The sequence below is a fragment of the Thermochaetoides thermophila genome, assembly GCF_000221225.1.
Source record: "Thermochaetoides thermophila DSM 1495 unplaced genomic scaffold scf7180000011816, whole genome shotgun sequence".
NCBI classification, from domain to species: Eukaryota; Fungi; Ascomycota; class Sordariomycetes; order Sordariales; family Chaetomiaceae; genus Thermochaetoides; species Thermochaetoides thermophila.
The window spans coordinates 1212392-1227373 of record NW_006383032.1 but is presented as its reverse complement, the minus strand read 5'-3'; the positions used below and the strand labels follow the sequence as shown (position 1 = coordinate 1227373).

The 14982-nt window shown below is 54.9% G+C and overlaps 4 protein-coding genes across 4 annotated transcripts; 2 read left to right on the top strand and 2 right to left on the bottom strand.

Moving 5' to 3' along the window:
- Positions 1-310: 310 nt before the first annotated feature.
- Positions 311-1804, bottom strand: CTHT_0024230 (aldehyde dehydrogenase [NAD(P)+]-like protein; the record flags this gene model as incomplete). Its single annotated transcript, XM_006692822.1, has 1 exon — positions 311-1804. One exon carries the CDS (start codon positions 1802-1804, stop codon positions 311-313), a length of 1494 nt encoding a protein of 497 aa, XP_006692885.1.
- A 497-nt stretch (positions 1805-2301) lies between these two features.
- CTHT_0024220 (uncharacterized protein) lies at positions 2302-4458 on the top strand (the record flags this gene model as incomplete). The annotated part of the gene is made up of 1 exon (XM_006692821.1): positions 2302-4458. The coding sequence occupies one exon, from the start codon at positions 2302-2304 to the stop codon at positions 4456-4458; it is 2157 nt and encodes a 718-aa protein (XP_006692884.1).
- Positions 4459-5546: 1088 nt separating this feature from the next.
- CTHT_0024210 (uncharacterized protein) lies at positions 5547-8011 on the bottom strand (the record flags this gene model as incomplete). Its single annotated transcript, XM_006692820.1, has 3 exons — positions 5547-6837; positions 6895-6960; positions 7020-8011. 3 exons carry the CDS (start codon positions 8009-8011, stop codon positions 5547-5549), a joined length of 2349 nt encoding a protein of 782 aa, XP_006692883.1.
- Positions 8012-13059: 5048 nt separating this feature from the next.
- CTHT_0024200 (uncharacterized protein) lies at positions 13060-13560 on the top strand (the record flags this gene model as incomplete). The annotated part of the gene is made up of 1 exon (XM_006692819.1): positions 13060-13560. One exon carries the CDS (start codon positions 13060-13062, stop codon positions 13558-13560), a length of 501 nt encoding a protein of 166 aa, XP_006692882.1.
- Positions 13561-14982: the final 1422 nt, after the last annotated feature.

Below are 14982 nucleotides of genomic sequence, written 5' to 3'. Positions count from 1 at the left end.
ATTATAAGTTTTTAAGCTTTTTCAAGAGATTTTTTTTTCTCGAGGTTGAAGGCCTCAGGGTGAGGTTAAAGTGAGGTTGTAGAGCCAAAGTCAAAGAGACGCGTCGTCGTCGGGCACGCAAGAAGCTGGCATTTACGGCAGCCAATCACAGGGCAGCTCACTAGTAGCTAGATCCTGGTTCCGTTCGGCGAGGCTACACGGGGGGTGGGGCAATGACGTCGATGATCACAAGCACTTTCACATTTAAAACAGCTACATCACGTCACGTCGATCTGTCAAGTTAAAAGACTCAATTTCAACTTCAATCTACCTATGCAGCCATATTAATGTGTACCGCCTTGATGTTACAGTATGGCGCCAGACCAGCCTCACCCAGCTCCCTGCCAATACCCGACTGCTTCACGCCGCCAAACGGCACACGGAAGTCCGAGTCATTGCTGCTGTTGATCCACACCATGCCTGCCTCAATCTCCTTCGCAACCCGATGCGCCCGCACCAGATCCTTGGTAAACACCGCGGCACCCAGGCCATACGTGGTATCGTTCGCCATCTGAATCGCTTCCTCCTCCGTCTGGAACGCAACAATCGCCACACATGGGCCGAATATCTCTTCCCGGAAAATCTTCATGTGCGGCTTGACGTTGGTGAACACAGTCGGCGCAACAAAGAAACCCTTGCCCTTCTGCGGGGCAGGCTCCCCGCCCAAGGCAATCGTCGCACCCTCCTGCTTGCCCGACTCAATGTACGAGAGCACACGCTCGTACTGCGCACGTGTCACCTGGGGCCCTTGGAAGGTGTTTTCGTCGAAGGGGTCACCCAGGACCGAAACCTCGCGCACCTTGGCCTTGAAGCGCTCCAGGAAGGCATCGTAGATGGATTCGTGGACGAGGATGCGAGACGTGGCTGTGCAGATTTGGCCCTGATTGCTCATGATGCCCCAGTGGGCCCAAGTCGTGGCCAGCTCGAGGTCTGCATCGGGGAAGACGAGGAGGGGCGACTTTCCGCCTGTCTCAAGGGTGATGTTCTTCATGGTCGCTGCGGCCATCTTCATTACTTCCTTGCCGGTAGCTGTGCTGCCAGTGAAGGCGATCTTGTCGACATCTGGGTGCTGGACGAGGGCGGCGCCTGCCTCACGGCCGTAGCCGTTGAGAATGTTGATGACGCCAGGAGGGAAGCCGGCCTGTTTGATCAGCTTTGCGACGTAGAGCATGCTGAGCGGGGTCTGCTCGGCGAGCTTCAGCACCACAGTGTTGCCACAGCACAGGGCAGGACCTAGCTTCCAAGCAGCCATATCAAGGGGATAATTCCAGGGGATGATCTGGCCGCATACGCCAATAGGCTCCTTGATAGTGTAGGCGAACTTGGCCGGACCGACGTCAATTGTCTGGCCAAAGTTCTTGTCGGCATAGCCTGCATAGTATCGTAGCACGTTGATGACCTCAGGCACGTTCTCCTTAAGTGCGACGCTGTACGGCTTGCCGTTGTCCAGCGCCTCAATTGTCGCCAGCGTCTCGGCGTGCTCGGCTACCAGGTCGGCCAGCGTGTACATCAGGGCACCGCGCTCAGTACCCGAGAGCTGCCTCCACGATGGGTCCCGGAAGGCTTTCTTAGCTGCGGCCACAGCCTTGTCGACATCGTCGGTAGTGGCGGCGTAGACAGAGCAGATGTCCTCCTCGGTGGTGGGGTTGACGCTGGTAATCGTCTGGCCGTTGCTGCTAGCCACGAACTCATTATTGATGAACAGCCCCAGCGGCTGCATCCAGCGGCGGCCGTTTGGGGCAGTCAGCTCGATCTCCATTGCCATTGCGCGTGTAGTGGTGTATAATCTCAGACTCAGTCTTGGTGGTGATAGTGAAGAGGGAGCTCTCAAAGCGGATGATGAGAAGCGCCGTGAGAAAGCGCGCGGGGCCCGCAGGACGGCCATTATCTCTCCAACCTCAGGCATCCAGGCATCAGCCGAACACCTTTGGTAACCCGTGAAAAAAAACTGACGGCAAAAGAATTCCTCCTTCCGTCTCCAGATAATGGTTACAGAAAGCTGCAGGTATGCAGTTCTATGCATCACTTTCCCGAATTTTCATCCCATCTCGGTCATCGATGTTCACGGACCCGTATAAACCCTAACCCTTATCTATATTCATTCACCCCTTATCTCCTCGTAATGAACCCCTACGTAATCCGTGGGTACGGGGGCGGACAGGCTCCCTCCAACTCATCCGGCTTCATCTCCCTTCACCATCTCCCAACTCCACCAACGAACGCCCTTTACTCCTCGCCTATGCCCATGCCATGGCCGACATAATGCCCCAGACCGGACCACCGGTCACATCCGAAGTGTTTGCGGTCCTCGCGCTAGCCGCAATCTCCATCATCGTTGTGCTAATCCTGCGACACTACCTCCCCCTGCGCACCACGCCGGCCTACCTGCTCGTGCCTGTCTTCTTCGCGCTCGCTCTGCCAGCTAGCATGGTTCTGCTCGTTCCGATCGACCTCGCCTCGGCAACAAAGTCCCCGGAGACGTCTGCCATCATTCTTCCACACCGCGCGATCCTCGTCGCCTGGCGCATCGCCTACTGGCTGACCTTCGCCCTCACATGGTTCATCCTGCCTGTCCTGGGCGAGTACAGCGACTCGGGCTACCGTGAGCCGCGCGAAAAGCTGGAGGACTCGCTGCGCGCCAATGCACAGTACTATGCGATTATGTTCGGTCTGGGCATTGTCGGATTGTTCTACGTCTTCCTCTCGTACGGGCACTTCTCGACCTCGCTCAAGAGCACCGTCATGGCGCTGGCATACTGCTGGGGTTTGGCGCTGGCCATATATTTAATGGGTCATGGGCTGGTGGCTATTCCGAAGAGGCTAGTTCGCTGGGCGGATGTGCGTGGTCGACTGAGGAGGATCTATGCGCGCGCACCTAAGGTCTATGACAAGCTGAAGGATGCTGAAATGGCACTCGAGGAGCTGGAGGCCCAGGTCGCGGAGCTGAGCCGGCGGAAGGGTGGTAGCGCAAGCCTGTTCCAGGACTGGATCGAGGAGCTCGTTGACCTGACGAACCTCCCCGAGTCCCAGCCCGGCCGCGTCGCCCCCGTCGCCCCCGTCTCGGCCTCCTCCTCTGCCCTTCCAAACGTCATTACCGCCAAGTTCCTCGCCAGCCTAACCCAGCGTCTCCTCCACGCTCGTCACTCCCGCACCCGCTACGCAGCCGAATGGTCCCGTCTCCTGCGCTCGGCCGTCCGCACCCAAGCCATCGTCGAAAGCGCTGCGTCCAAACGCCTGGTCTTCACCAACGACCCGTCTACCCTCTGGTCCCGCATCTCCCCCCTGACCCCGTACACCCGACATCTCCTGCACTTCTACCTCCTCCCCTTCCTCTCCCTCGCCTTAGGCGCCGTTCTTGCCCTCGCATCCTTCGTCATCGTCTCATCTGAACTGCTCAAGCCCTTCTTCCCGCATGCAGCGCCCATCCGGTTGACAGTCCTCTCCTCCGGAAACAAAATCGCCCTCTTCCCAGGCCAAGCCATCTCCTCCTTATGCCTCTCCTACATGTCCCTCGCCACACTCTACTCCCTCACCGAACTCCCCTTAACAATCTGGCGCGGCCGTGCCTTGGTCAGGCGCAACACCTCGCACGAATCAGCCTTCTGGTACGCAAGCCAGATCGCGCGTCTCGGTGTCCCGCTCACCTACAACTTTGCCACTTTGCTGGGGGATGAGGTATACCACCGCACGGTGTTCTACAATTTCTTGGGTAGTGGCATCAACCTTACCCCTTTAAGCAGCTGGTTCGATTGGCTCTTCCCCGTGTTCATTCTCTTCCCTGTCGGGATGGCCCTAGGCGGGGTGTACGGCCGGGTTAGACGGGTCTGGGGTGCTTGGCTATACGCTGATGACGACGAAGAGCTTAACGGGGGAGAAGGTGACTGGCTCGGTGGACGTGCGCTTATCGAGCGCGAGGTGCAAGGCACCCGGAGGGCAGATCTTTTCAATAATGCCTACCGTGACCGCTCCCCCTTGACACCATCTTCCCCCATTCCCGGGCGGAGTGCGACGTCCTCGCCCAGGCCGACCACGCCCTTCGCTACCTCCCCTAATCAGTCGTCCTACCTCTCAGTCTCCCGTGTTGGCTCATCCCGGCCACAGGCAAACACCTCTGCTCGAAGAACACTCACACTAGGAACGTTCTCTCGCGACAGGGGGAGGATAGATGATCCTGAGGATGATGACGATCCTGAGAGGGAAGGTTTATTGTCTGAATGGACGCACCGCGTGAAGAATACCATCGATACTCTGGAACCACCAAGGTGGCTATCCGAGCTGGGGCAAGGGTTCAGGAGGCCTAGGTGGTTAGCGGGGGGAGAAACACTGCCAACCAACAGGAGCAGGAGTAGTGGAGAAGGCCCGGGTGATAGTTTTAGGAGATGGTTTGGTGGATCGAGTGGAGGGAATACTAGGTTCTAGAGGGTGGAGTGAATGGTTCATTCCCGTGTTGGGTTGTGTTTGACTTCTTGGGTCGGATTGCATACCATTGTATTTACTAATATGGCATGGGAAGGCGTTGTGGCTGAGGGAGTTTATGTCCTGTTATTTCATTGTGGAATTGTGGAAGGATAGTATTATACCTACTTTAGTCTTGACGCGGCGGGGCTGGCGTTTGGACAATTCTTTTCTTAGTCCCTTGCAGGATAGGTTCGTTTGTTAAGAGTTCTCTAAGTAATACCTTCTCTCTCAAAAAAAAATGAATGAGCCTAGATTTTAGTTCCAGATCTTAGTTCCATTCTTTGCCGCTAACCTCCACTCTCTAGAAGACCTAGCTTTTTACTAGAGATCAAGTCTCGTTAACTCTGCTATCTAACTTGTATCCAATCTGATCATTAAAGCTCTAGCCATAAAACCAGGTGTGACATCAACTCAATCTTTGCTGTTCCAATCTCGTGCCATATCTTTTAGATGCCATGATTTTTCATGGATCTCATGCTTCTCTTAAATCAACCCTATATCAATTTCTGTCACCGCGGTTATACTCATCATTCCGTGTATACCAACTCTCTAATACCATGGCGCGTGCCAGTTTTGTGTATAGTTGTATGTATAATCCCAATTCAAAAAAAAAAAAAAGAAAACACACAAAAATCTTAAACCTCAGAGCAGGCTGACCCTCCTAGGAGCAAAAGCATGTCAAACTAGGAAATCAACTAAAAGCATGCTACTTTTGCCAAGTTCCCAAACGCCGGAACTCCTTCGCTTTAATCGACTCAAGCTGAGCCCAAACGCCAACCCAAATAAGCGACGACCAACAAGGGAAAAAAAAAAAACATTAAGGGGGTATATGTGCGGGAAACCAACTGACCAACACACGAGTCGACCAAATCCAAACAGATAACCCAACCAAGCTGATCTTAACTCCAAATCCAACCGCCAAAGTTAGAGTAAGAAAAACAAAGAAAAAAAATAGTTCCAATCCTCGAATGGGTGTCCACAACCCCATTGGTAAGGCAGCGAACGGGTGAACCCCTACCTGTCGCTCACGCCCTCGACCTCTAGACCCCTCAGTAATTATATTCATCCCCGTACTCTGCTGAACCGGACGATGATGTCCCATTCTGAACACCAGCGCCCATCGCCATCATAGCAGCCGACAGACTCATTTGGCTCTCGCCAGAAGTGCTGCCGGTACTTCCCACATTTAAGTGCGCCGTCGCATCCTCAAAGAACTTCTCCGCACAATCCTCCACATAGCCATCATCAACGGCCCGAGCCTGGGAGACATCGGGGTAATAGCCATAACTATGGCCGTACGCATAGGCTTGCTCTTGACCCTGCCCCTGGCCGTCAACCTCAGGGGTGCCATCCCCCAAGAACCCCGCCGTTGGAGCCCTTACTTTATTGGTCTCCCACAGGTCGGTATACACTCCCGCCGGCAACTGCCCAACACCTTCAGTCTGCTCGCCAAACAAACCCATCGGCACCGGCACACTCGGCTGATACCCCCAAGTGGCGACAGCAGTTGATCCCGACGCTCCAAACGCCGACATTCCAGCACTACTGCATCTCCTCATCTCCGTGCCACCATACCCCGAATCAGCGCCAATCGACCTAGGCTCTTTGACGCCAGCAGGCAGATGCACCGGTTTAGGCGGCGGGCTCGGGGGCACGCGCCGAATAGAAGAAACACTACTGTGGGAACTTGTGCTCGTGGTGGCAGTCGTGAGCCCCGTGTTCACGCGGACCAGGGAGCGCTGCTCGTCCTCAAGCTCAGTCAAGGGTGCGTTGACATCGACATCAGTCTTGTGGCGGGCGTCCGTAAGGCCAAGGAGGCTTTCGTGCTTGCGGTCGAAGGGGGATTCATCCGATTTGAGGTGTTGCTGCGGGTGACTTGTGGACGGACCCGCTGCGTTTGGGTTGGGTACCGCCAAGACGGACACGAGGGCTTGGAAAAGAGCCACTTGCTCGTTATCGTGCAACGCTTGAGGCTCAGCTTGCAACGAAGGCTGCTCTGGGACAGGTCCGGCTTGAGTAGCAAGCATGTTGGGGAAGTCGGCAGGCATTGGGACCGATGTGGGAGGAGCTCGTGGATGCTGGAGGAGATCTTCGACCTGTTGATTGTCCACCAACGGGGTGAAGGCGTCACGCAGAATGAGCCATTGTTTTTTCTCGTCCTTGGACACCTTGGCGCAGGGCTGGGAAATGTGCGTCTCAAATGTCGTTCGGTCGTGGAAGATTTGCCAGCATTTGGTGCAAACTCCAGCCCTAACGTACTTGCAGCCCCGGTCCATGTCGAAGGTCGAGATATAGCCATTTGCGACCTTGAGGCCATGCGCAGACCTTTTGAGGTGCCGCCTGGTTGGATGAGTACTCCTCAAAGGAACAGGTGGAAGCCCAATAAAAACTACTCACTTTACCGACGCGATCTCGCCGTGCAGGGCATGGCACGGCCTATATCGATGATGTCGGCTCTTGTCACTATCGATAGTAATGTCAGCCATCAAGCAAGCGAAGAAAACCAACAAGCCATAACTCACTAGATGTGGGGGTGGGCATAGCGAAAAGGATCAGGCATCTCCTGGTCAGAGAAGCCCTCTGGGTCGGTCTTGATCTTCTTCCTCGGCGGGGCCCCGTTTTCATTAAGCTCGCGGCGGTTGGAAGCAGGGGGCTCGAACGATACAGGGTTTGGATGACCAGGTTGCTGTGGCGTGAAAGATCTCTCCCATGATGCAGAAGCAGTTGGTCCAGCAGAGAAGGAATCAACAGGGCCAAATGGCTTCGAAAACAAGTCGGTATCCTTAGTCCAAGGCAGCTCACTCTTGACGGAAACCTGGCTTGTCGTGGTCCCATCAACCGTACCAGCTCGCTCATGAGTCCGAAAGACGTCAAGGGTATCGGCAGAGAGCATCGGGTCAACCTGAGACTCATGGCCATCAGTGACCTCATCCGTCTTGTCAAGAACGTTTTGAATCTGCTGAATGCGAGTATTGGGAGAAGCCCAAGGAACAAAGGACTCGGATTCAATGGTGGCCTGGGCTTCAGGATAAGGAGTATCATCTTCCTCTCCAGGAGCGTCTTGGTCTTCAAAGAGATTGAAATCGCCGTTGAGAGGAAGGAAGTTGGGGGGCCCGGAAGCGGCAGCAACCAGAGGAGTAGGACGGTCATCAGCGCCGTTAGCATTCGGCTGAGCCGACCGCCTACCCTTAGTCTTGCTCTTTTCGTACTTCCATTGATGGGCCTTCTCCATGTGCTGCTTGCAGTTCGACTCTCGCTTGGACTTGTAGTCACAGCCGGCGAAATGGCAGGGGTAGAGGAGCGGGGCAGCATTGTGCTTGTCGTTGTGGTGTCGTTCAAGTTCCTTTTGGGTCGGCCAACCAACGGTGGCATACTTGCAGCCGTCGACTTTACACTTGTAAGGACGGGTGTGGGCCTTGGTGTGCTTATTGAGGTCACATTGACGTGGGAAAACTTTGGTGCAGTCCTTGCAAGGAAAGCCGCCCGATGTAGGTTGTCTGGCTTTCGGAGGCATTGTGATTGTGATGAGTAGCGGCCGACAGGAAGCCGCAGAGGATAACGAGCGACGAAAACGAAGGGATGTCGGTAAAAACCCCGGTAGTGCTGGGCGATGACCGGGCCTGAGGCACAAGCAGTTGGAAGGGCTGGGAGGGGAAGAGATCAAAAGGGCGAGTCGGTAGCGATCAAGAGGCGAGAGAGGTCGAGTCCGCAGCCAAGAGGTCTAGCCGTGTGGCCAGGTCAGCTATGAGAGTGTGCGGTTGTAAAACCGGCTCACACACTTGAGTCCGAGTAAGGTTGAGGACGCGGCAGATCGAGTCAAAGTGAGTCGAAATGCAGGTCGGTTCGTCACAGATCAGGCAGCAGGCAGCAAGGTCGTGGCGGGGTAGAGTTGGGAAACGCAGGCGTCGAAGTGCTTATAATAAGGGCATGCTTTCACAATTGGCACTCGGTCGCGGTCGGTAGACAAGCGGGCGAGCAAATAGGGTGCAGAAACATGGGACCAAAGAAGGCCGCGGCCAAGCAGCGGCGCAGGCGCACACCACTTATATGGAATTCCTCCCGAGCAGCAAGTAGTGAAGAGGACGTGGACAGACGTATGATGAATGGAGGGGGGAGGGGGGGGTAGCTGTTGATGTTGTAGGACAGCTCAGCCTCACACCCCCCCCCCCAAGCTGCTACATTATCTGCAGGGCGCACACCGTATAGATAGATTAACGAACCAACAAGAGCAGAATGGCGTAAAAAAGCTCGCCGGTGTTACGTTCGACTGCTTGTTCCAGCAGATAATCTGAATTCTGGACTTGGTAAGCTGGGGCGGTCATGAGGGCGTACAAGCACGCTGGCGCTCCTACGCATACAACAAGCAAATGGGCAGCCGGAATGGTCGGTCCCCGCGCCGCCCCGCGATCTCGAAGACCACAACGCCAAGCGGTTGTTTCCCGCCAGTGCAAAGTTTATCGATAAGACAACATTCTTCCGAATCAGTCGAATCAGTCGTCACGATGGACCTCGTCTGGGTGACGGCACCGGGCATTCCTCGCACATGCGCTAGCTTGGCACGGCCGCCTTACCAGGCTGCGGACTTGGCCTACTGCTTGATCCGCGGGCCAGGGGCCCAGGATCACCGCCTGCTGTCCACTGCCTGCGTAGACAGCAGATCATCAACGGTCCTCAAGCGGCTACGATGGTCATGGGGTGAACGGCAAGCGCATGCACAGACCAGCCGTCCGTCCTCATGCACGTCCCACAATCCCACATCCCGCACTGAGAAAGCCAATGGACATCAGTTGTTGTGTCCAGTAGGCTCAGATCGGCCAACGGTGTGCATCTTCGCTGTCTCCTCCTCCGTCTCGTCCCGTTGTTACTGACTCCGTCTTTGCCGCAATTTTTGGGGTCCTATAGGCTGTTGGATTGCGCAGGTCCTGTGGCGTTATGGTGACTTTGTCGATGTGCCTTGCGTGGCCCCCACAAAATGGTCGTGTGTGGGCAATTCGTAGCTCGAGTTGGTTGGCCGGTTGGCTATCATGGCAATGCTGCCGGGCACATGTCTGTTAGGTACCTGTACAGGCGCTGATCGAACACAATTGCAACAATCACACACGGGGATCGTGGATGACTATGGAAAACTGTGGACGGGTAGCGTAGAGTCACCCGGGTTGCTGTTTTTTGCTGGTCCGTATCACAGCCCCGGGCGGCCGACCATGTATGGCGGCCATGGCTGTGCCGCAGGACCCCGCACCGTGGGCATCGATCGGACAGCTCTTCACTCTCCTGCAGCTGGTCAGCCCGCTGGAATGCCCTAGACGGCGGTGCACTATCCATGGAGAGCCTGTTGTTCGTCCGTTGCGCTGCCACAACCCTCTTGCCACCGGATGTCCCAACATACGGAGATGTGATCTCTTGAGAGCGATCGACTGGGTGCTTCATCTTCATTGCCGGCGGCCACGGCGGCCGTGCTGATCACCAAAGCATTTCCAGGCCCCCAATTACATCATGCAGCGGTTGCATTGCCGATGATCCAGATCCTGGCTCTGCACCCATCTTCAGATTGCGGCTCAAAACACTGCCATCCAATGTGAGGGTGCAGAATTGGATGCCACATTCCAGACCCCGGGAGCTGCCGCCAAGTTTATGTGCCGTGATAACCCGATGCTGGTTTGTAATGCATTTCAGGCCCCAAGTATGCCAAAGCAAGCAGATCGTCGTCTGGCGCTATCCTTGAAACAAAGGCCACAAATCTTTGTTTCTGGGCAATATTGCCTATCCGTCTCTGCTTCGACATCCTACATCGCCGCTAATGGCCGAACCGCTAGCCGCATCTCCAATGTCGGATTCCGGAACAAACTCGGCTTGAAGTGCTAGCCTCGAGAATACTAGAGAGAGACGCGGTGCTCGAATGCTGCCGGGCCAGAGCTCAGATCCGGGTTTCGATACTTCCCTGCTGCAGCACGGCATAATCTTGCGGATGCCGTGTCGCTCCAGGCCGCTGCAGGGCTGCACTTTGTTTCATACCCGGAAATTTGGTAGCGCCAGAACCGGGAAACACTCAAGCAAGTCCAGATCGCATAGTCGGATATTTTGATGGTGTATTTCCCTTCTGTTCGTGTCCTTGTGGAAACAGCACTCCTGGAGATTGGGTCAGTACCTGGGTAACGATGCTTGCATGTTCTCCATACATCAGATGTTGCTCACCTCTGGAACAGCTAAAAGCAGGGAAGTTCCTCGTGTCGTCGTGTCTCATGTCTCACACATCGAGCCTTGAGCCAGAGAGTCTTGTGTAGCCAGAGTCGCGTCAAACATGCCCGTGTTTCGGGAAGTCCAACGTTGGGCACGTTGACCAGGACACTCCCTGGTAGACAGCGTAGCTGACTCGTCGATCGAGGCAACAGACAATAGCACCGGCAACAAGACACACGTGGACTCGGAATCGGAACTCGATGACGGAATTTTATGGATCTTACGGCTATGAAACATGATGCTGGACCGTGAAGTCGTAGACGTCTAAGATGGACTTGGGTCAGGGTTCATCTTTTTTTTTTTTGTCTTAAACCTCAAGTTGTCCCCAGGTTGATTCCCCTCAGTGGGGAAAAGCTTGCAGAGACGGTCCACACTCATCAGACAACAGAGAATCTTGTCCATTCCATATCAATGCTTTCGGCACTTGCACCTTCCATCGCAGTCAATACGTGTTCTATTGCGGTGGTTGGGCCAGGAGCATTTCTACAGATAAGGCGGAGAGGTCACGAGGCCAAAAAAAACCAAAAATAACTAACCTGAACTTTCAGGCTCCCTCGCACAAAGTTATCACGAGTCCCAGTTAAAAAAAAAATCTTCTATTGCTTTGGAGATTCAACCAGCAAAACCACAACTCTCTATTTCTTCCACCTCTTGTCAGGCTCTATCCACTCGCATTCATCGGCTCCAACTCGCAAGGTCCAATCCTAATCTCCCATCGGCAGTCTGCCAAAATCCCCGCATTTCCAATCCCCTAAACTTATTAAACCCCATACTAGTGCGCAGCAGAGAAATGAAGCTTTTTTTTGCCAGTCATTGCCAATCATCCTTTCATCCATTTTTCCATGGAGAGGTGATCTCGGTTTGCTTCGCTTGCACGCAGCATTCATTCGGCAGCGAACCGTCGAATGGAAGAGCGATTGCTGGCCGTGGGCCGTGGTACCTGCATTAGCGCTGAAGAACTGACCAATCAGCGCCGATATCCCCACAAAATGGCTTTGACGATCCGCCGTTGCGTTCCTTTTTACACAGTGCTCCTGGTCTGGTGATTCATGCAGTTCTTATCCGCCAACACGGCGTCCGGCTGAGTGTGCCATGATGGTGATGTGCGGGCGACACGCCTTGTAGAAGGTGATGGTGCTGATCACGATCGGTTGTTCGGCGATATGCGGGATTACGCTACTGTACAACAGCATCACATCACAAATAGATGTTCCCTCTGCCGTCATTTTTAGCCTTTTGAGCTGTTCATGATGGAGCAGACAGGGAGCGTGGGTTCTGGCCTCTGGAGACCAATCCTGAGAAAACACGTGCCGTTATCCGGGCCCCTGGAGGGCCAGCAAGCACCCTGGTCCCCGCAACGCAGCACCCAGCCCAAGTCCAGAAAAGCCAGGACGCAGGGGAGCAGAGACTCTGCGGTCGAGATCTCATCGAAAAGTAACACAACAAGGAGATGATCTCCGAGAGGTGTAGGGTTCACCGCCAAGATGGAAAATGCACATGCAACATTACGACGAAATAAATTTGGCAAAATTAGCATTTGCATCCGTGCAGCAACGTCTGTAGTGTACATACCAGGTACCTATAGTGTGCGATACGTACCAACGGCAAACCACAGCACAGCGGCATCCAATTTCCCGCCTGCCTCTCGGTCGCTTTCGCTGCTAGCAAGCAACCAAGCGCCCTCCAGAGGATCGTGACTTGAGTGCAGAGCACCGGGCCCGTCCACAATGCTCCCAGTCAACCAACCCGGAGATCAAGAGCCCTGCTCTGCGCTCTGCGGCCCCTGTGTGGCCATGTCCCTTGGCCCCTGGCCCGTTTAGTTTGGATCAGGGGATGTCGGTCCGCAGAGAAACAGCGGGCGCGCAGGGTCCAGCGGTCCAGCCAGAGTCCGACAGGGGCATGAGAAGCCACTGCAGAAGAGCGCCAGTGGACATGCATGTTTCTCTCCCCACTGTCCCATTGCCCCCAGTGCGCCGTCGATGAACCCCTGGATGGGCTATGGCCGAATTGGGCAGCCGGCGTGGACGCTAATTTCCCGCTCCTTTTGCGCGCGTAAGAGGGAGAGGGGAGAGAGGGGGGGGGGGGGAAGGATGCGGGAGGGGGGCCAGAGGTATGGCGAGATGTCTATTTAACGCCGGCCCCGTGGCCGAGTCGGACGACGTCTTTTTCCTCCTTCTCTCACCAGCTCGCGTAGCCAGATCGAAAAGCCTCCTTGACTTCGGTCGTCCACTCTTTCTCAACAACAACAACACCCAAAGCTAATCCAGCTTTAGTCGCTCTCTACTTCAAATCCAACCCCTTTAAAACCCTTCTACATCAGCCAAAATGCGTTTCACTCTTGCTGTCGCTGCCCTCGCTGGTGTCGCCCTCGCCGGCAACGCCAAGCGCCAGGAGACCGTCTACCAGACCGTCTACAAGACCATCACCTCCTGCGCTCCCACCGTCACCGAGTGCCCCGCCAGCAGCACGGTGGTCGAGAGCTCCATCATCCCCATCGTGACCGAGGTTCCCGAGGAGCCCTCGAGCTTCGTCCCCGTCGGCCCGACCGGCTTCATCACTGAGACTGTCGAGCCCGCCTGCCCGACTCAGTCGGTCAAGACCATCCACACCTCGGTCACCACCGTCATCCCGACCGTCATCTACGAGACCGTCGACGTCCCCTGCCCGACCGGCACCAACGGCCCCTCGGTTGTCCCCACCGGTGCTGTCCCGACCCACGGTGCTCCCCCGGCCGTCACCACTCTGCCCGTCACCGCCGGCGCTGCTGCCCTCGGCGGCTCGACCCTCCTGGCTGCTGCGGCCGGTCTCTTCGCCCTCCTGGCTTAAATCACCCATGTCGATCTCATTCGCGACGACAAGTTTCTAAACGTGAACGGGTTCGAGGACAAGGAAGGAGAGTCAAAGTGCTGTTGACAAGACCGACCGGATACTGGACTCGACAAGACAAATTCCCTTTGTTTGGCAGCATTTGATTTCTTGTGATTTGAGCAGTTTTAGGTGTGGCAGGAGACGACAATATAAGGGCCATTTTTTGAATACCCCCTCTTGCTTCTCCGTAGCACGCGCAGCAACCTGTGGTTGTGTGGTTGTGTGGTTTTTTTGGGATTTGGATTCTGGCGGCGAGTCTTGATGACATCATGATACCTCTACGGCGTGTAGTTTTTAATTTTCTAATTGTTCATTGAACACCTTATTTTTTTGGGCTGTCTTTTTAACGTGAATTTGTGTTTTGGATGGTACTGTGTATGTTTTACCTCGGTTCCAGTTCCCGCCTGCATTCTGCGATTTTCCCACCCTTGCAGTTCCGGTCTGCAATCGCCCATTTCCTCCCTTCGAAAAGCCAGCATCTTGAGATAGTAACCAAGAATTTTGGGGGTGCCATCGACATCGACTCATTTTCCCGCAGCTTTTCCCGTCTGGAGCCCCCTCACTTTCGTCCGCTTCATCTTTGGCTTGCCAGGGTGTGGGACCGCTCGGAAATTGCGATCTCTTGATCCAGACAGCCCAAGACGCCCCCATAACTCCCTGTGGCTCGTGGGAGTCGGCGGGCACCGCTGCTGGTGTGTCTGATTGGCTGACCAGCGTTCCAGACAAGGGGGGGTGAAGAGGAGGCCGGGGGGGGGGGAAGGGTCACAACAACGGCGACCGACAAACGGTGTCTGGTAGGGTCTGGTAGGGCAAGTCACTGACATCAAAGATGAATGTTTGTTTTATCTACAAGTTTGGTTTCTGTTTTTTTTTTTTTTCATCGTTTATCCTTCAAAACCCTTTGCTTGTTATATCAGGTCAATCTCCATCCCTTTCGTCGTTTGTCTTGTTGATCCCGTCTGGCGGGCTTTCCTCGGCTTTTGCATGTTTCAGTCATGTTCATGCCTTCATTTGCAGCTGGCGTTAGCCGCTGTCAGGCTTGCTGAGGAGCAAGGCATCTTGCCACGAAGCTTGTCTGTTTTAGGCGGGTGGAAACACACATCCAACCCGCAAGAGTGCCACCCTGCACCCTCCTTTCTGCGAGGAAGGGAACGGAAAGCCTGGAATATTGGAACTTTGCTTTTAGACCTTGCTCATACATACCTAGTCAAGTATTCACTGATGTCCAAAGCCCACGGACCAGCCCGCAAAAAAAAATGAAAACCGGGGTTTGTCGCGGTGTTCGTTAGTGCGTGGAAGGGTTTGGTGAAGGTAACTAGGAATGCAGGAACGCAACAATAACAGCACAACAGTTCAGTTCGGATTTGGGTGAGATCAAAG